At 41.0% G+C, this 18,441-nt stretch overlaps 3 protein-coding genes and 1 non-coding gene across 6 annotated transcripts; 2 read left to right on the top strand and 2 right to left on the bottom strand.

Moving 5' to 3' along the window:
• Positions 1,075–3,689, bottom strand: LOC8055519 (60S ribosomal protein L22). Of its 2 annotated transcripts, none has more exons than XM_021445828.1 (4): positions 3,081–3,689; positions 2,799–2,931; positions 1,960–2,014; positions 1,075–1,584 (listed from the first exon to the last, which is right to left on the bottom strand). In XM_021445828.1, exons 1-4 carry the CDS (start codon positions 3,427–3,429, stop codon positions 1,459–1,461), a joined length of 663 nt encoding a protein of 220 aa, XP_021301503.1. In that variant the 5' UTR covers positions 3,430–3,689; the 3' UTR covers positions 1,075–1,458. The 2 variants fall into 2 exon arrangements, with proteins under 2 accessions (XP_021301503.1, XP_021301502.1); XM_021445827.1 differs by having other exon boundaries at positions 2,799–2,979; positions 3,081–3,681.
• On the top strand, positions 5,826–5,897 carry TRNAP-CGG. The gene has a single exon. It is a non-coding gene; the product is annotated as a tRNA-Pro (tRNA).
• LOC8070339 (putative F-box/FBD/LRR-repeat protein At4g03220) lies at positions 6,835–11,307 on the bottom strand. 2 transcript variants are annotated; one of them, XM_021446552.1, is made up of 5 exons: positions 10,895–11,307; positions 9,930–10,036; positions 8,052–8,891; positions 7,737–7,889; positions 6,835–7,660 (listed from the first exon to the last, which is right to left on the bottom strand). In XM_021446552.1, the coding sequence occupies exons 1-5, from the start codon at positions 10,983–10,985 to the stop codon at positions 7,280–7,282; spliced, it is 1,572 nt and encodes a 523-aa protein (XP_021302227.1). In that variant the 5' UTR covers positions 10,986–11,307; the 3' UTR covers positions 6,835–7,279. The 2 variants fall into 2 exon arrangements, with proteins under 2 accessions (XP_021302227.1, XP_021302228.1); XM_021446553.1 differs by lacking the exon at positions 10,895–11,307 and having other exon boundaries at positions 8,052–8,950.
• On the top strand, positions 14,346–18,267 carry LOC8070338 (RNA-directed DNA methylation 4). The gene is made up of 10 exons (XM_002442624.2): positions 14,346–14,554; positions 14,646–14,747; positions 15,044–15,138; positions 15,626–15,697; positions 15,906–15,947; positions 17,009–17,157; positions 17,242–17,360; positions 17,557–17,638; positions 17,722–17,789; positions 17,882–18,267. Exons 1-10 carry the CDS (start codon positions 14,443–14,445, stop codon positions 18,025–18,027), a joined length of 987 nt encoding a protein of 328 aa, XP_002442669.1. The 5' UTR covers positions 14,346–14,442; the 3' UTR covers positions 18,028–18,267.

Genomic DNA, 18,441 nt, shown 5'->3' with positions numbered 1-18,441 from the left:
AGATTGTACTATGGAAAAATAAGTCTTTTTTTCCAAAGATTTTTACGAATACGCTTTTTTGACATTGAAGTACTTTTTTTTGGAACTGCCATTCAAAAAGGGAATTACTTTTTTCTAGTTGTATGTGAAAGACATCTATTGCCGCAAATCAATCCTTCTTTCTGTTTTTTCTTTGTATTTATACTTAGATACTGAAAGATACTTAAATGATACTGAAAGATACTTAAATTCTAAATTCTTCTTTAGTTCATTTTGTCTAATGTGGATAAGACAAGAGTTTTTTTAATATTTTCTATTTAAATCAATTTATATATCAAATATACTCCATATATAAATATATGGTATGGGGGATAAGCCCTCGTTTCCATATAAGAGGGGGATATATAAATATCCTGCTGGCTCTTTTTTGAAGCCGTGCCACACTGCCAAGATTGAGAGCTGCTCCTCCTTGTTTGTTTGTTTGTTTGTTTGTTTTTTCCTTTTTAGCTTGCTACAGTTCCTTGGGCTCAACTCCCGTTCGATCCAACACCAGCAGGCATCGTCAAATGTGAAGATCTGTAGAGTCAATCAATCAAACTAGAAGTAAAAGAGAGTTACAGCATTTTCTTCGTATGATAAAGAGTGCCAGTTACTCTGTAATATTCTGCTGGTGCGGCACTGAAGACGACTCCTCGAAAGGAGCAGAGCAGTGAACTAAGATGTACGTGTATGTTTCAAAAAAAAAAAAAAAAAGAACCAAACTGAATGGTGTTCATGTCTCATTCATATGGGATCTACATCCACTGGATGCTGGCTTTTGGACAATCATTCGCCAAAACTGTTCTTGATGCTTTGCTTGTCAAGTCCAGGCCAAGTCAGCTCTCTACACTCTACTCAGCAAAAATTCATTACTGTGCGGATCAATCTTCAATGCCATGCCCACCGTACCTTTCTTTTTTTTTTCCTACAGTGGAGCTGGATCCATACATTCCACACCCAACCCAGCACCATCCATACTGACATCTTCCGTTAACACACATTTGTAATGGCTTTGCCAACACAACCTCACACCCAACCCCAGGATTAACAAAGCAATGCATAACAGAACCGCTAGTTAGTATATAATATATATCCAGAGCGAGCGACTGGTTCCAAACAGACAAACATGGAACGATTAGTGGTGTCTTAACTACAAACCTCATTTTCTCATACAGTAGAGAGTCTCCCTAATCCTGAGATCTCATCTCACTATATATATGCCTTACTACTATGCAACTAGAAGCTTTGCAGCCTATCGAGGCATTCATTCACCGGTGATCACTGCACCAAGGTACACCAGTCCGCCCCCGTGTTACAAGTAGAGCTAGCTATACATTGCTACCATGCTGCTTGCACCATAAACCTGATTCCAGTAAACTACTTCTGTACCCAAGGGGGTAAAAAAAAAGAGGGCTTGTCTTCTGGGATCAGCTTCCGTTTTTACTCCAGCTCAGATTCCGACACCTCTTCCTCTACCAGCTCAAAGGCGTCGATATCTGCAAAGTATGCTCTCTGCTTCTCCAAAAGGTCCTCTAGTAAGTTGGGCGTGATTGCAAGGGTCCGCTTCTGTTTCAGAAATGGCAAGCAAATCAGAGAGTTGGAAGTTATGGTCACTGTACAGAGAAGAATTGATCTTATAAATGCAGCTTTAAGCGTACTATAAAAACTGCAGTTTCTAACCTTCAAAGAGTTACTATATCATCATATTTGTATATGGCATAGCATAAATGTTTCAGAATAGATGCACTTTATGCAGAGGAGAACCGGAGTGAAACTTTAACAGATCGCAGACCTTATTGCAGGCACAGCTCTAATTAATTAAATACTACCACATGATAAAGTTTGAACAAGATCGTGAGTTTGTGACTGTACACGCCTTAATAACAGGAAACTTGGTGAGGTCATTATGAGGAAATGCACTCAGATTGTGGCCCTTCTTACCTTTTTACCTTCATGGCAAGGAGCTGATGCAGAGATGGGCCGAATATCCTTTTCCCTAAAAGATTAGTGAAATTCAATATTTCAGTAAACGAAGTGCACTCAGACTGTAACTGTTTGGTATCAATGAAACAAGATGGACTAAGGATCCCTAAAGTCCCGACTTCTGAATATCTGTGCATGTGAGTTATGACACTGTATGATATATGGTAACTTTGTTCTGTCCGAAATGCGAAAGACATCACAGCACAACTTCTAGTCCATATCACTCAAAATATTTTGCAACAAGCAATGCAAGCATTAAGACATTGAGTATTACAGCAATTCCATCCTATGAAAACAAAAGGAATGGAAAGGTTTCATATCAGTCTAGGAGAACCAGGGCTTGAACTCTTGTTACCAATAAGTGCATCGGATCTGAACATTGCACATAGTAAAATGTCAATGAAATTATGTGACATGCACATTGGATGATCATAGCATGGTGGCAGGTGATTCTCACTGATTATGATATCATCGTGCCCTTTTTAACAAACAACTAACAGATATTGATTCTCACAGGAGGCAATCATGAATGTGCAATATGAAAAGCAGGCGTACTTATCTGGCTTCTAGTTGGCACACAAACTAAAGACAATGATAGTGATAGTTGGCCAAATGCTTAAGGGAGGTCTCTATCACCCACAAAAGAATCTACTACCACTACGCTAACAAGTTCCCAGTCACAATCGATTGCAAAGCCTGACAGCCGAGAGGCACTAACACTGACGAGACTGAATTGAACATACACCAACGCAGATGACGTGTACTGGGTCCAGGCAAGGCAAGTAAAGTAATCTCACCTGCTGTTGGTCCTTGCGGATTTCCCAAGAGGGGGGCACCTCGCCGTTGCAGCGACCGGTTCCTCGCCCTTGCTGCTGGCGGCGGCGGTGTCCCTCCTCCACCTCCCCTGAGCCTCGGTGGTCCTGCGGTAAACTGTGGAGATGGTTGGCGATTTGAGCACACTGCGCTCCTCCTCGATGACTGCAGACGAAGAGGAGGTACCAGGATTAGAAATCCCGGCCCGCATTTGCAGCGGATCGAGCACGAATCGGTGCAGTAGCTGTAGCTGTAGCTTCACTCACCGGCAGTGGAGGAAGGCTTGCGCGCGGGCGTGACGGAGGCGGCGGAGGAAGGCTTGGGCACGGGCGTGGCCGAGGCGGCGGCGGCGGCGGCGGCGGAAGGCTTGGGCGCGGGCGTGACCGAGGCGGAGGAGGAGCAGGCGGAGGAGACCGCGGAGACGTCGGAGGGCGCGGGGAGAGCCCCGCGTGCGGTCCTCCTGGGCTTGCTCGGGGTCGGGGTCTCAGCGACGACGAGGAGGAGGTTGGTGACGTCGCCCAGCGGCGCCGCCTTCCGCGGCCGCTTGGTGGCGCAGGACTTCGGGCTCGTCAGCGACGCCACCGGGGGCGCCGCGGCGCTCTTCGAGGGCCTCATCGTCGGGGTCCTCGACCGCGTGCGGGGAATGGGAGAGCGGGAAGGGGAGCCAGGAGGAGAGTGGGGAACGCGCGGAGGCGGAGAGAAAACCAGAAAGAGATGGCTTGCAGGGGAAGAAGGTTGGGAGTCTTGGAGAAGAAGGGACCGACGTGGGCTTCAACTCTATGGATTGAGGTGGGCTATGACCCAACACGTAAATTTCCCATTGTTTTGGGGCTTTAAGATTTATACTGGGCCTATTTAAGCCAGCTGTTCCCAAATTTCTATTTTTTTTTTCAACTTTCAGCAAACACAAACTTAAATGTTTCTCAAAAAAATCAAATACAAACTTAATAAGCTGGATAATAAAATATAAAAAAGTAATGAAATGTTTCTTTGGGTTTTAAGCTGCATGGTGGTGTGCAAACCACCTGGGACGTCTATCCCAGAGGTAATTCAAATTGCACCTTTTCTTTGTCCTTAGTAATATATAACACTAATAACCTACATTTCGAAATTTTAGTTATGTTAAATTATCTTCAAATGATTAACTAACCTCATAATATTATTTAATTTGTTCTGCAGTCATAAATATTGATGGAAGATGTCTCGAGGAAGTTCCAGAAGATGCTTCAGTAGTCAATATGTTTCAAAAAAGTATCCTTACCAAAGCATGTTGGAAGAATTACAAAAGTTATAGTTGTTAGGTAGAATTGAATAACAGTTTAATTTGAATGTTAAGGACGTACTTTATAGGAGAGTTTGTAATAAGGATACTCTAGAATTGCGAATGGGTATTTCAAAAGCAACAAATTTAAATCCACTTTGTGTTGGCTTACAAACCTGTTCTTTGAGGGCAATCAGTTGATGTTGATTTCTTTATTTTCAAAAATTATGTCTGAAGGAAGATCATGCAAATCAAAATTAGTATATAAAGTGAAAACATAAACCTTGGTTGATAATGTTGGAGGTTCATCTCCACCAGTTACTGCTGCGGAGCGCCAAACACTGACGCTCATCGCTGGATGCCTAAGAGTGCATTCTAGAACCAACACTCTTTTTTAAATAAAATGAAAAAAAATAATGATAACACGTTCATAAAAACATAAGGAAATTGCTCCAGTACTCCTCTTTATAAAAATAACACGAATCTCAAAGCTTTCCATTTAATAAATTAATTATCTTTATTAGTACGTATCCATCTAAGGCCTTGTGTTGGAGTGGATTGGAATAGAATTTAGTTCAAGTTCTACTCCAACCCACCCCAACACATGTGGATTGATGCGAATCCAACTACATCCAAACAAGGCTTAAGTCTAGCATGGGCACGACCTTTCAATGCCTAGCCCATGCCCAGTTTGAACCCAGTGCATTTGATAACCCATGCTCGTCTCCGCACCTCAGTCAGTCTGTCTCCTTCCGTCTCTGATCTCCGACGACGCTCTTCCGTTTCCTCGTGAGGGAGTTTTGGAGTTTGGACGCGTGGGTCGTTCAGTGCTCACTGTACCTGTCCGTATGAGCAAGTGTCCGCGCCTCTAATGGATGTTCATCGCTGGTTGTTGCCATGACGATGGAGGTCTGTGAGGGCGGCTACCGCGACAATCGCGTCCTGGACGCCGCCGCAGGCGCTGCTGGAGAGACGTTGTATGGAGCTCCACTGTCTGTTGTGGAGAACTCCGCTTGCTCTGCTGTGAGATGGACGCTCGGTGGCGTGGCAAGAGGTTCGGGATCGATCTAGAGGACATTAACAAATGAATTGGGTTTGGGTTGGGCACAATCTAGGCTGGAAAGGCCCAATCCGAAACCAAATGAGAATAATAACTGATAAAATGTTTAACTATTTATTAGATGGGCTGCTTTGAGATATGTGTAATTTTTAGAAAAAGGAGTATTGGAGCGGTTCTCTTAATTATATAATAGTACTCAACTATTCCCATGGATAGCACGTGGCAAGCGTGAAAAGCACCTCTCAAAAAACTATATTCCCATGGATCGATTATATTTTACATGGAATGGGGACATCATTATTTCTCAACAAATTTTCGTCATTGTTGTATGCTGTGTATGTATACCGCTACTGTAACGTATTTTAATATTTTATTTACTGGAATAATACGAGTGTTTAGGCTAACAGTGGTGGGAGTCGTATGTGTGGTGAGTTTAGCAAGGTTCGTTCATGGCGTATGTCATCGATCTCATGCATAAACGAATGGTAGGCTGCTCATCTCGTATCATGTTTAGAGAACATGCAGAACTAAATTCAGCATGTGTGTGCTGTGGGTCACGCATCTTCTAAACTAACACGGCATACATAGAGTTTTTGTATATACACTTGCATCTTGTTGCAAAACTAGGATTGCTTGCTGCCATTTTAGTCTCTAGTTAGTATGACTCCACAGACGCAAACACCGTCAGTTGGGTGTTTGGTCTAGTGGTATGATTCTCGCTTCGGGTGCGAGAGGTCGCGAGTTCGATTCTCGCAACACCCCTATAATGTTTCACTTTTTTTCCATGCTGAACCTTTTAAAATTTTGCTCTGCAGCAATTTCCTTCCTGGGCCACTTTTTTTTTTTCCATGCTGAACCTTTTAAAATTTTGCTCTGCAGCAATTTCCTTCCTGAGCTTTTTTTTTCCTTGCTGAACCTTTTAAAATTTAGCTCTGCAGCAATTTCCTTCCTGAGCCTTTTAAAATTTACCTCTGCAGCAAGATTGGCAAGCGCCAAAAGTTTTACTTTTTTTTTCCATTGTTATAGGTCTCTTTTTAATTCAGCAAAGTAGTTCGCCTTTGAGACTCGTTATTTTTTTGTTTCCACAGTCAAAAAAGATCGCTGAACCTACGTTCAAAATATCCTATTTTTCTCCATTTTTTTGCCTTTTCCGTGAACGATGATTTATCATTTCTCGCGATTCACGTAGGTGTTTGAGCCACAACTCTTTTCTTTGATTTAGGGAGTGTTTAATTTCCCTTTAATTTCAAAAAAAATTGGGTTTTGGTCTACCATTTTGCATAATAAAACTAAATACCATACAAAATTATGACAAAAAGGTGGTTATTCTCTATTTTGTATTTTTGCATCAAAAGGTCAAAAAAGCCCAAAAAGGTCAAAAAAAAAAAAAGCCCAAAAGAGCCTCAAGAGACCTCGTAAGGACAACAAATTCTGCCTTTTCGATGGAACTAAACATAACCCTAAACACATCTCGTCGGTTCATGACTTCATGATATCCCAACGTGTTACTCACCTCCTGCAGGATTACACCCTGCTCAAGGCAGGGCTGGGAATCTTCATCGTCGACACCCATTCACAGACGCATGCGGTCTATATAAAGGCAGTAAAAAAAAGGATTGCAATTCGGTGATCAATGGCTGAGGAAAAATCATTCGAACCCGGACATAAAGCCTCTTACTCTGGACCTTCAGCAACACAATTGGAGGAAGAATCTTCAAGATTGATAGAAAACTGAACACAACTGCTCATGTCCTAACTCAACAAGCTTACATTCTGAGGATAGTAGTTCAGATGCCATTCAGGCCAAGTTGTAAGCTGCGAACCAGATTAGATCAAGGATAGGAAGCACAGCAACAGGGATAGGTTCAGATGAATCTCATAGAACAGAGGAGTGGCAACAAAATTACAGAGTCCATCTCCTCACTTTCTCTCGGCTAACTTCCCCACGTCTTCTTCTGTAGGATCAATAACAGGGCCTTGTAGACACACACACACACACACACACACACACACACACACACACACACACACACACACACACACAAGCATGACCCATGTAAACACCAACATAATTGAGAAGAAGCAGCAGCAGCAGCAACAACAACAACATGATTAAACATTGAACAGCCAGATAAACATGACATCTAAAGTACAGCAGCATGGCAGCTGCAAGGCTCTAAAACTTGCAGCTTTACTGTGGAGGGGACCCTAGGCTCAATATACCTTCTGATAGCCAAGACTCCCCTGTAACCTTCCATGAGAATATCGCTATCAAGTGGGAAGCATTTGCCAGATTTATTGCCACGGTCAGAACACCTGAGAACGCTTTGAGTGGACTCCAATGTCAAGCGCTCAAGTGACGTTATACTCTCAAGAATATTGCATGTCAGCTCAACCAAGCTCTTCACAGAGCTAAATCCTGTGATCCTCAAACTCCTAAGGTTGTGATGCTGCAGTTCTCGCATCTGTCTCAGATCTGCAGGATCTGCAAAAACCGAAGCATTCTCCATGTCTCGCTGCCATAACTACGATTCAGGACACATTTAAGTCATGTTCAACCACAACTATAATAATATCATAACAGTATGAATGGCAACTCACATCCAAGTCGAAAGTCTCCAGAGAAGGAGCAGCATCTAAAAAGGAAGCCAAGGACAAATAATCATAGATCGGGTAAAGGAGTGCTCCAGTAAGAACCATGCTCAAGTGCCTGAGGTGGATGAATTTGCTACGCAGCATTGGTGCATGGGCCATCTGCATAAATAGGTCAGAATAGTTATGCCCCAAGCCATAAACTCATTTTTCTATAAGAAAACCATAAGCTTGTATTTTTTTATATGTATATTAAGCTATAGACTTGTTGTATATCATAAGATATGTCAATCACTAGTCAGCAGTAAGCTAAAGTTCTCGTACCTCTTCCTGTGAATATATGGTAAGAGCTTCAAGATTTGGCATGCTGGATGGAAGTTCAGCACGAGCATAAAAAACTGAACCAGGGCGGTTCATACTTAGGCTCTTGATTTGCGAAGTTTCTCCAAGTGATAGATGTACTGTGTTTTCTCCTCCGAATGCAAAACTGGAAACGTTCGGTGCTTCATTGTCTATAAATTTCAGCTTGGTGCACCCGGTCACCTCCAGGTAGCTGAGCCGCTGCAGTAGGTGAGGTACCTTCAGACGAACTATCTTATTGCAGCACTTGAGTTCCAACCGCTCCAAAGCAGGAGAATGGGAAAGAAGGAACCCTAACTCGTCCCCCGTAATGCACACGTGACAAAGATGCAATCTTGTGAGACTTCTTAAGCCACCAAATGTGACTGTTGGATGAAAGGAACAGTTGCCAAGGTGAAGGTGTTGGATTGTGTCCCCACTCCCATTTGACAAAATTGAGCATGGGAAAGTGTACTTTGCATCATGTGGGATTAGTATAAGTGTGAGCTCTTCAATCCCTGGTGTAACAGCAGTCTGAAGCCAATTGTTGAGATAACAAGAGTCCTTTGCACTGTAATCTGAATCAATCTGGATCTTGAGTTTCTTCACAACGCCTAAGTGCTTTCGCAGAATGTGGTCAACTTTAATATAGAAAACTCGAGCGGATTTGTCCTCTTGAAATGCATTTTTATTCAAGCCTAATGTGTTCTTGCTGAAACTGAGGTTGGGATGGCATCTCCAGGAATGTAGAAAGGAACGAGAGACACAGGCAACTCGGGCAGCGTCTCGCATTGGCATCAGGGAATGTATATGATGCCACATGTCCTACATGGACAAGCATGGGATAGAAGTTCAACACTGAAATTGTAAAGGCAATGGCTGACCTAATATGGAAGGAAAAAGTATGAGTAATGTCCGGAATACTTGTAACCCACCCAAGTCCAGTGCTATGTGCCTGAGCCTGACTACTACTTACTTGATGACTTTTACAAGAAAAATATACTCTTGCCAAATCAGCAATGAAATGTTCAGTGTTTAATGCCAAATAAGATAAAATAACTAAACCAACCAAGGAGAAGCTAGGTGACTTTCTACTGAAGAAGCAATAGGAACCCAAATTCGCCTTGATGAGGCCTTGAACTTGGGTGGTCTAGGCGTACACCCACACCTTCGTGCCAAATAATGAAATAAGATGGACAGAATGATGATTAATCTTATAATAACATGTTAAATAGATGGCAGCAAAGGAATAGAAATGAACATGCACTTTGCTTAGGGTACCAATAGGGAAATCTTAATATTTAAACAGCCAGAAAGCCTCGGTATGACAAAATAAAATCAAATAATTTGGCAGGTACAGTATAGTGTACGTTGACATAATCCTCAGGGTGCAGAGATGATCAAAGAATACCATACTGCAAGTTTATGCAGCTCATATACAGCTTGCAATGGTCTAGTGGAGATAACATGTTGTGTTTCCTAGAAAAGAACCATTTTTTTTAGATTCTAAATCTAAGCTAGTTACAGACAATATGAAGAGTAATGGCAAGTCTAGTCACCGATGATAACCTGAGAACCTCCCAGTCAGAAACAGCTTTATGCATTGGAGACCCGAAGATGATTCTTATGCTTAGCAGCAAACATTATATGGAGACAACTTGTAATGGAAAGTTAATTATGCAACACTATGGAAAGAGAGAAGCTTCCAGTGCATCAGTGCTAAAATAGAGGGTTACAGCATTAAGGTATCCGTTTCTAAGTTTTATCTAGCTAGCTGTGCTTCATAATTTGTGCAATCCAAGCAGTTGTCGTGGTATTTAACTTGTACTAAGCCCTCCCACCATCAGCATTTTTATGCCATACCTCTGGAAGGCTTGGTCCTGAATGTATCTCTAGGTCAGCACCCTGAGAATAGTCATCTAGTTGGCAGGGTGAGCCCTTTCTTTTAAGCCGTGAAGCGATGGATCCATCTGCAGTGCATTACACATGATTAATACATTTAAGGGGCGAAAAAAACAAGCTCAAGCACACCAGCGCACACCAAGCAATCCATTTTTCTGCTTGCCAATTTTTGTTCAACGACCCTAACAATTTGTAAGGAAAAATAACTTGTTTTACGTTTTAGAGGGGATACTCAGTTCAGCATGCTTCTTTTCTTTTTCTTTTGCACAGCAGACCGGCCTGTTCCAAAGTACATAAGGGCCTGTTTTGGATACACATGGCTAGTTAATAGTTGGGGCTAAAAATTAGCCCAACTTAGCTACAATTGGCTACCTAGTTGGGTACCAACGAGTTGAAGACTTTCCCTGAAAAATTAGCTCACATATTAGTCCTCCTATTTGGATGCGAGTTAATTTTGTCTAATTTTTAGCTAGCTAGCAATTAGCCCTTGTATCCAAACAGGCCCTAAATCTAGTTCAAGAGAGAGAGGAAGAAGAAGAAGAAGGTGGAGGCCACCAGCCCATTGCAGTCATATACTCTTGGATAAAACACATTTTCTCGATAAAGGGAGATTCTAATAATTTTCACGAGCATTACATCGAGGTAATAAAAAGTCTTGAAAATGCCTTCTGGCCTCTAGATTAGGACCTTACTGTTACTAGTTTTTTTTTTACATAAAAAGGAAAAAATTAGCCTCCCTGCTAACCTGATTCTCTTTGCACCCAATAAAAACATGATTTTTTTTTTTTGTATAGATACAGCAAAATCGAAACAAGATGGACCACGAAAAGGACACAACATGTGTATCCACTAATTACTAAGCAGAGACTAAAGAGCAACAAGCTGTGCAGGTCGGGGAGGAAGCTAATCAAGTGGAGAGTGCTTACCACGGGCTTGGGCCTTGGCTTGCCGGCGGCGGCGCTGCTGGTCCCGCTGGCAATTCGTGGGCATGAGGCGCATCAGATCCAGCAGCCCCATGGCGGACGATGCTTCTCTCTATCTCGCAGGAGATGCAAGGAGAAAGGGACGAGAAATCAGACTAAGCGTCTCTTCCTGTCGGTTCTCTCTCCACCGGTCTCTCTTCTGTCCTGCTCCTCGCCCCCCTCGCTGTTTGGATCGGATCTTGAGTTTTCTCATCTTCGTGAGGCTATCCAACTCCAAACCAGCGCGTGCTCCCCGCGAATAATCTTTCGATTTGGATTCGAGTCCCGAAGAGAAGTCGAGTGCACGATGGGACGGGAAGAAGTGAACGAGAACTTCCGTCGTCGTTGCCTTTCATTTGTGTACTTAGCGAAATTTGCCATATCTTAATAAACCCTTTGTATGGACTCGACATGCATTTGGTTATTTGGTTGTTTAGATGGACTGTAGTACTTTTGTTTGTTTGTGACAAATATTATCTAATTATGGATGAACTAGGATCAAAAGATTCGTCTCGCGATTTACAGCTAAACTGTGTAATTAGTTTTTGTTTTTATCTATATTTAATGTTTTATGCATGTGCCGCAAGATTTGATGTGATGGAAAATCTTAAAAACTTTTTGATTTTTGAGATAAACTAAACAAGGCCTTTGTATGGTTTGACAAAGCTTCCTTTGTCTTATAATCTAGGTGTTGTATTTGTTTTTTGGTTTTATCACTTGTTGCTTTGTCTGGTTTAATAATACAACTTATCCAAATAAGCTTTTACGATCCCACCGGACTAAGCTTTTCAAGCTCAAACATTTACTTTTCTAGTTAGAGACCAGCATCTTGGAGCTATGTGGGGTTTGCCCAATTAAAGACCAGCAGGTTTGCGTTTTCCATCAGGAAAGTTTGTTTTTTTTAGGAAAAACTATGTGTTTTTGAAATCTTTGTGCTCCGTGGTTAGAACCTTTAAGGGCCCTGATGGGTTGGACTTGAGTTGTTGAAAAAAGATATCCAACATTGGCAAGAAAACACATAAGCAGAATATATGACTCATGCTCCTTTAAGCTCTTTAAATTCTGTGTGTAGTCTATGAACTTAGCGAATACTATGATAGCACTGAAGATTGCCAATTTGTTAGTTTGATCTATGATTTCGCATTCATGGACGTTGAGATAAAATCCTTCTATTTAGTATCATCTTAGGATATTGGTTTTGGTAATTAATGACATTAAGTTACTAATGCTTTGTGTCTAAGTGATTTGAGTTAGGTATAGCAACACATGTGATGAAGGTGCAATGTGGCATGGAAAGGTGGCCACATGATCACAAAGAGATGAAGCATGAAGTGGAGATCATGGCGATAGACAAGGAGTAAAGTGATAGAGTATTTTAGAGGTGGAGACAATAAACCTGTTGGAACCTGGTTCAGTAACTTCAAAAACCAGTGTCACCTTCAATCCCTTAGATTTAGAGATGACCTTCGGTCTGCTTTTTGTTTCTGGTTAGATGCTTATAGTTAAGCACAGTTTGTTCCCCCTTGTAAAGTATCTCTTTCTCCTTTATAAATACAAAAATGAAGTGCTGTGGGGATCTCCCTACAGTTTTTGCCTTCAAAAAAATAAACCTGTTGGACCATATATATTTAAAATTTGCTGAATGCGAGTGATAATCCAAATTTCTTGGAGTTGTTCTCCTAATCATATTTTTATTCATCTCTTTCACTTTTGCAGTTTGGGCTGTTCATTTTTCTTTATGTTCTAGCACCACATGTTTATTGGGTGGCCCTTAAAGAGCAAAACATCATACATTATTCTTATTATCCTTTACTAATGCAAGGAAGAGCTTTGCGAAAATCACCTGCACAAATGAGAACCATGAAAGGCAAGATTTGGAATAACAAAATGGAAACCGATGAAACCTTTTCTCTAAATAAAATTAGAAAAAAAACGAATAGATGATGGAGGCCATCATCAGCCATTAAGGGTATTCGTCGCTCCATCAACTTTGCTATGTAAATTTCACCATAGAGTAACTCTACAAAAACTTGAACATTTCTTTAGATGCTTTCATAATTCCACTTCTTTTTTACTTGTGAAGTGACACCTATTTCGCTAAAAAATATACAATACAGATAAAAAAACCTAGAGCAAAGTGATCCCAAACATATGGTAAGCTAGGATTACCTTTCCAGGCTCACCTAAACAATTGTATGTTCCGTTCAATTTTGTGTTGGATAGGCCATGGGCGGTCTTGAGAATCATACATAGTGACAGGGTATTTTGGGGAGCTTTTCATTGATTCAATTTTAAATGTATCTAAAAAAACACCATTATCTTTCATTTCTTTTTTCCTTTTTTATTGAAGAGATTAAGGGTGCCATTATTTATTAAGGCCTTGTTTAGTTTCCCCTTAAAGTTTAGCCCTTTAGACGAAGTATTAAATATAAACTAAAAATAATTAATTATATATATTGTGACTAATTTACAAGACGAATTTCTTAAATCTAATTCGTCTATAATTTAATAATGTGGTGTTACAATAATATGTTATTAATAACAGATTAACTAGTCTTAATAAATTCGCGTTATAAGAGGAGAGACGTTATAATAACCCACGAATCCTGAAGCACGACGTAGAGCGAGAAAATGGCTATTATAGGACTCCAATCGTTGTGTTTCTCCCAAATAGGACTGCAAATATTTGTTTCTCTCAAATAGGACTCCAAACATTATTTGTAAGCTCTAATAACATTTTAATACAATGAACCATATTTTAAGTGCTAAATACATGTATTCGGCCATGGCATGACTCTTTTGCCCCTAGGCCTTACTAACGTGGTCCTCCGCCGCCGCACCTTCGATCGACCTGTGTCTTCGTCATACGTTTCTTCCTCGCTGTCGACTACACAAGTTCGAGCTCTGACCACGGCCATGGCCGACCATACAGAAGGGGCAACCCTGCACCCCAGCGCTCGTTGCGGCTCGTCGCTACCAGGGCCGGCAACCCGGCGCCTGTGCAGCCAGGGACCTTGGAGCTCGCTCGGCACCAAGTTCACCGACAGCCTGAAGGCACAATCTAACCATGACATGCGTTTGTTACATGCTCTGAATAAATGAAGCCAAACTGAATATCAGGTGTATGGTGAATTGAACAGGATATAGTCATCCAGCGCTCTTCGCCTTTTACACTTACAGGGTTCAAACACAAACAGACCACGTTAGTAAGGTCTAGGGACAAAAAAGAGTCATGTCATGGCCAAATACATGTATTTAGGACTTAAAACATGATTAATTGTATTAAAATGTCGTTATAGCTTACAAACAATGTTTAGAATCCTATTTGGGAGAAATAAATATTAGAGTCCTATTTGAGAGAAGCCATAATAATTGGAGTCCTATAATAACCATTTTGTCAGGCAGAGCTAGAAGAGATTTGAAGAGAAGGGACGTTACGCCGCGCGCTGCCTGTGCCTGGGGGTAAAACCCTACCCAACTAGTTAAAAAAAAAACCTACCCAACCGCCGGTCATGGCGTCTGCGGACGCCGGCGAGACGTCCACCCCGGGGCCCGCGGCGAGGGAGAAGCCCATCGTCGTCCGGATCAAGCGCAAGCCCTCGCAGACCCGCCCAGACGCCTTCTGTGAGCTCCTTCCTTTCCCCTTGAGAATTTCCACTCAATAAAGGTACAAGGAATGTTTTGAAATCTTTTTTTCTTTCTGCTCTATTATCAGGGCTCGAGATTAATGAGAGGCCGGCCAAGAAGGCGATGCTCGATTTCTCCCGCCTCTCCATCTCCGAACCCTCCTCATCGTCCTCCTCTGCCAGTGCCAAAGGTACACGAGCCAAAAAAAAAAAAGGATACAATCTGTCACTGATACTAGAGGATGGTTCATTCCGTACATTTTCAGTAACTTGCTCATGCGAAATTACCCGGAAACGCAAGATTGTCCTGTCTGCTGGATGCCATGATACTTGTCCATACGAATTTGTCACCTTGCATCGATACTATGCCTGATATGAGATCAAATTCCACTTATTGGGACGAACAATTATAGATCACAATTGAAAGAAAAAAGTGTAAGTGCCACCTTCACCTGCAAATTGATTTACTTGCTCCCCGTGCCCACAGCTTCGGAGGAACCACGAGTTAAGAAGCTTCTTGTCCAACACATCGAGACAGTACACCATTCTGAAGCTGTTGAAGATGTTTTACAATCTCTTTTGGTAATGTAACTTTCCTTTTCGCTTGTCTGTTTCTTATTTATTTCTTGTTATAAGCTGGATTGGCATCCAGATTCAGCATTTGGCATGGCATAGCTTCAGCATTTGGCATGGCATGACTGTTTCTTAGTCTGTGGTCAAATTTCTGATCATGTTTCATTTCTCCTATGTGTTCAGTCATACTACCACGTCATTGGACTTGTTCCTAATTTTATTCTCTGCGGATTCTATATAAATCATATGTAATCTTTATCGCTGCATTTTAATGCATTTCTGGAGTTTAAGTGCTGCAGCTGAACAGCTTCTTGAAATAGAAAAGAATGTTGTCGTTCGTACCTTCACTATTCATCATCGTTATAATGGAAGCAGAAGTCTGTTTCTGTCATGCACTCAAACATGGTTACACAAATGGTTGGGCATTACTTGTTCCATATGTCAGATGCATAACACTTATGTAGTTATATATAAACAATTCCATTTGTTTCTGCAGCTTGCTGACTCAAATGCCAAGGAGATAAAGAGCAAGACAAAGGAGTGGAATGACAAAATCAAGCAAGACAATGTAAGCGAAACTGACGCTGTGTACTGCATAATTTTTTGTGTTCACTGGTTTCCACGAGGATTATGCAATAACTAAACCTTTTAATTTTCTCCTGGAACTTTGTTGGCACTAACCTTTACTATTAGGCAAATAGTGTTTTTCATATTTGTAGCTGTTTAAATGAATTCAATCGGTTAAATACTAAAGCGGGCCTTCTTTGTGCGAACAGAAACCAGAGCAGCTACGATCAGCAGCCAGACAGAGGCATGAGGTACATATCATATTATTATGAGTTTCTGACTGCAGCCAATTCCTTCTTCTCAAGTTTGTGCAAGTACTAAAGGGACAATGAATTTTATATTTGGTGCATATCATGAAATGGCTGTAACCCAAGCATATAATTAACTATAGGAGGAAACTAAGGGTCTGTGTAATTTTCTATGCAGATTTTCAGCACGTCATTCACCAATTACCACTTTTAACTTGCAAAATATTTTCCTATTCTATTTCGCCAGGGTTAAATTGTCTTTTCCATTATGCACTTTGTTTGTTCTGCATAGTCTAGTATTTAGTTTCTTTCCCATACTCTGATTGGCACATGATTTATTGACTAGTTCTAGAGTGCTTCCACAATAATGATTTAGTATGGATTTTTAAGTGCTTACATCATTGCTACTTCTGCATTCTTGTTGAATTTTGTATGTCACACCTCACCTGCGAGTATATGTGAATTGGTTTTAGCTTCTCACCACAGATTATCCATGTTGAGCCTGATTGCAACATAATCTTGTGGGAACAACCAGGTTAACAAATCTACGCTAGCAGTGCTGCACCCCAATTCCCAAATAATGTTATTGGTTGGGAATTAGACTCTGGGAACATTCCTTTATCACAAGCACATAGAAATCTAGATATGCAGATTTAGCTAGTAAAAGGTTTACATGCTAAATTAACTATTGCATGCTCTACATTACCAAACCTGGAAACCTAGGTACACTTGTGTATATTGATGGATGGCACTGGACACTACTTGTGTTGATGTTTTAAATAATGTGGTTGTCAGGTTCTTTAGGAGAGACATATTTGATTTTCCCAAGTGATCATTTTGGTCCATTATGGAATATCCGAATATGGATAGTTTTCAGGAGTTGATATAGCATGTACCTTGTAGTGTTGGATTGTGTATTAGGATTTCATGAGGGAAGTGGTATTCCCTAATTATCCTGAGAATAGAAAACTGTGATACCTTTTCATTTAACTTCTCTGTAAATTCCATGCTGTTCTTTTTCATGCACTCTTATTCATGGAGTTTTGTTCATTGACCCTGTATAGGATATGGGAAGAAATGCTCGGTTTGCACAAATATGGAAGAGTCGAAAAGGAGAAAAGGATGATGCTGATGATTCATTGAGAGAAATATGCCACCTTTATGATGCTGTCCAAGTAGATCCTGATGATGAGAAGCATCCAGCAGAACCACGGCAAGTCTTGATTTCTGACAACTTATCAGGTCATTTGGAATGTAGAGTTGCATTGTTTCATGTTCCTTACAATATTCCCTGCAGGATTACCTCTTTCGAAGAGGGTGCTGTTCTATGCAACTTTCTTCCGCTTCTACGCAAGTACTTGCCATCAACTGCAGAGGAAATTGAGGCAGATATAATTTCATTGGCACAATCAGAAGGTATTGAAACTTCTTGCCTTGAGATGCTCTCAACAGTAATGGAAGGGTTCTTGGTGCTTTCTTTATTAACTGTAATAGAAAGTGATTTCAAACTCTAGTATTAGTACTAGCGGCCGAGTAGTAACGGTGAGCAGTTTAGCTCCAGCATTAGTTTTGAGTTTTGATGAGTCTAAAATCTAAATTTGCTGTTTAGCAGATTCTGAAGTCTATGATATCTATACTGTCAAGGAGGTGGATGATACAAACATGGAGGCCACGTCAGCAGCTTCATATCCAAGGTGAATAATAAACATGAATCACATGTGTTTTATTCAATTCAGTTCATGCGAGAGTGTCTTAACAAGTGGTCTTGTTACATAAGGTTACAAGTGGATGATGGAGAAGACGAATGCTACGAAGATTGCCCGTATGACACAGATGATTCAAATGGTAATTATACCATCATTAATTTTCTCCTAACTAATCAGTGAGATCTATAGCTACTTGGATTAGCTGAAGCTCTTTCCATACCGAATATGCAGCTGAAGACAATCCGCTTTTCGATTATCCTGATGAATTTTCCGAGGACGAGGATGATGATCGCAACGATGAGGATCCTTTTGGAGACGAAGAAGGGTCTGACACCGATTACGAGAAGGAAGAAGTAGAGGTGGAAGAGGATGAGTAATATTGAAGGGAAGTTGTGATGAAATGTGGGGACTAGCCTGTGGGCTGAACGTAATGTTTGACAATGAGATAGGTTCGGAGCTGACTGATGAATGTTTGTGTTGCTTATGCTGACTAAGAAATGGACATGTCTTGACGTTGTGTACCAGTTAGCATTGCAAATCATGTGCACTGCCCGGAGGAAGAATTATTTAAAATATATATATATTTGGAAGTGTCAGCTAGACACAAGCGAATCTTATGTGTTCTTGCTTTGTTATATATATTATATATGGAAAGAAAGTATTTTCGTATCTGCAGCTGGGAGATTCTTGGGGGTGTTTTATTTTTTTAACAACAATTATCGATTTATATAAATTTATTCGAAAGTACTTAGATACCTTTTTTTTTTGAGAAACTGCCTGGCGGCTAATGA

The sequence above is a fragment of the Sorghum bicolor genome, chromosome 8, assembly GCF_000003195.3.
Source record: "Sorghum bicolor cultivar BTx623 chromosome 8, Sorghum_bicolor_NCBIv3, whole genome shotgun sequence".
NCBI classification, from domain to species: Eukaryota; Viridiplantae; Streptophyta; class Magnoliopsida; order Poales; family Poaceae; genus Sorghum; species Sorghum bicolor.
This window is presented reverse-complemented; position numbering and strand designations above follow the sequence as displayed.

Coding starts and splice junctions, on each gene's coding strand:
- LOC8070339 (XM_021446552.1), bottom strand. CDS start 10,985: ATGGGGCTGCTGGATCTGATGCGCCTCATGCCCACGAATTGCCAGCGG. Junction 8,892..9,929: donor CAGGACCAAGCCTTCCAGAG/GTATGGCATAAA, acceptor TTGTCCATGTAG/GACATGTGGCATCATATACA. Junction 7,661..7,736: donor TGGAGACTTTCGACTTGGAT/GTGAGTTGCCAT, acceptor CCTGAATCGTAG/TTATGGCAGCGAGACATGGA.
- LOC8070338 (XM_002442624.2), top strand. CDS start 14,443: ATGGCGTCTGCGGACGCCGGCGAGACGTCCACCCCGGGGCCCGCGGCG. Junction 15,698..15,905: donor ACAAAATCAAGCAAGACAAT/GTAAGCGAAACT, acceptor TTGTGCGAACAG/AAACCAGAGCAGCTACGATC. Junction 15,948..17,008: donor CAGCCAGACAGAGGCATGAG/GTACATATCATA, acceptor GACCCTGTATAG/GATATGGGAAGAAATGCTCG.
- LOC8055519 (XM_021445827.1), bottom strand. CDS start 3,429: ATGAGGCCCTCGAAGAGCGCCGCGGCGCCCCCGGTGGCGTCGCTGACG. Junction 2,980..3,080: donor CAAGCCTTCCTCCACTGCCG/GTGAGTGAAGCT, acceptor CTTCGTCTGCAG/TCATCGAGGAGGAGCGCAGT. Junction 2,015..2,798: donor TCCGCAAGGACCAACAGCAG/GTGAGATTACTT, acceptor CTAATCTTTTAG/GGAAAAGGATATTCGGCCCA.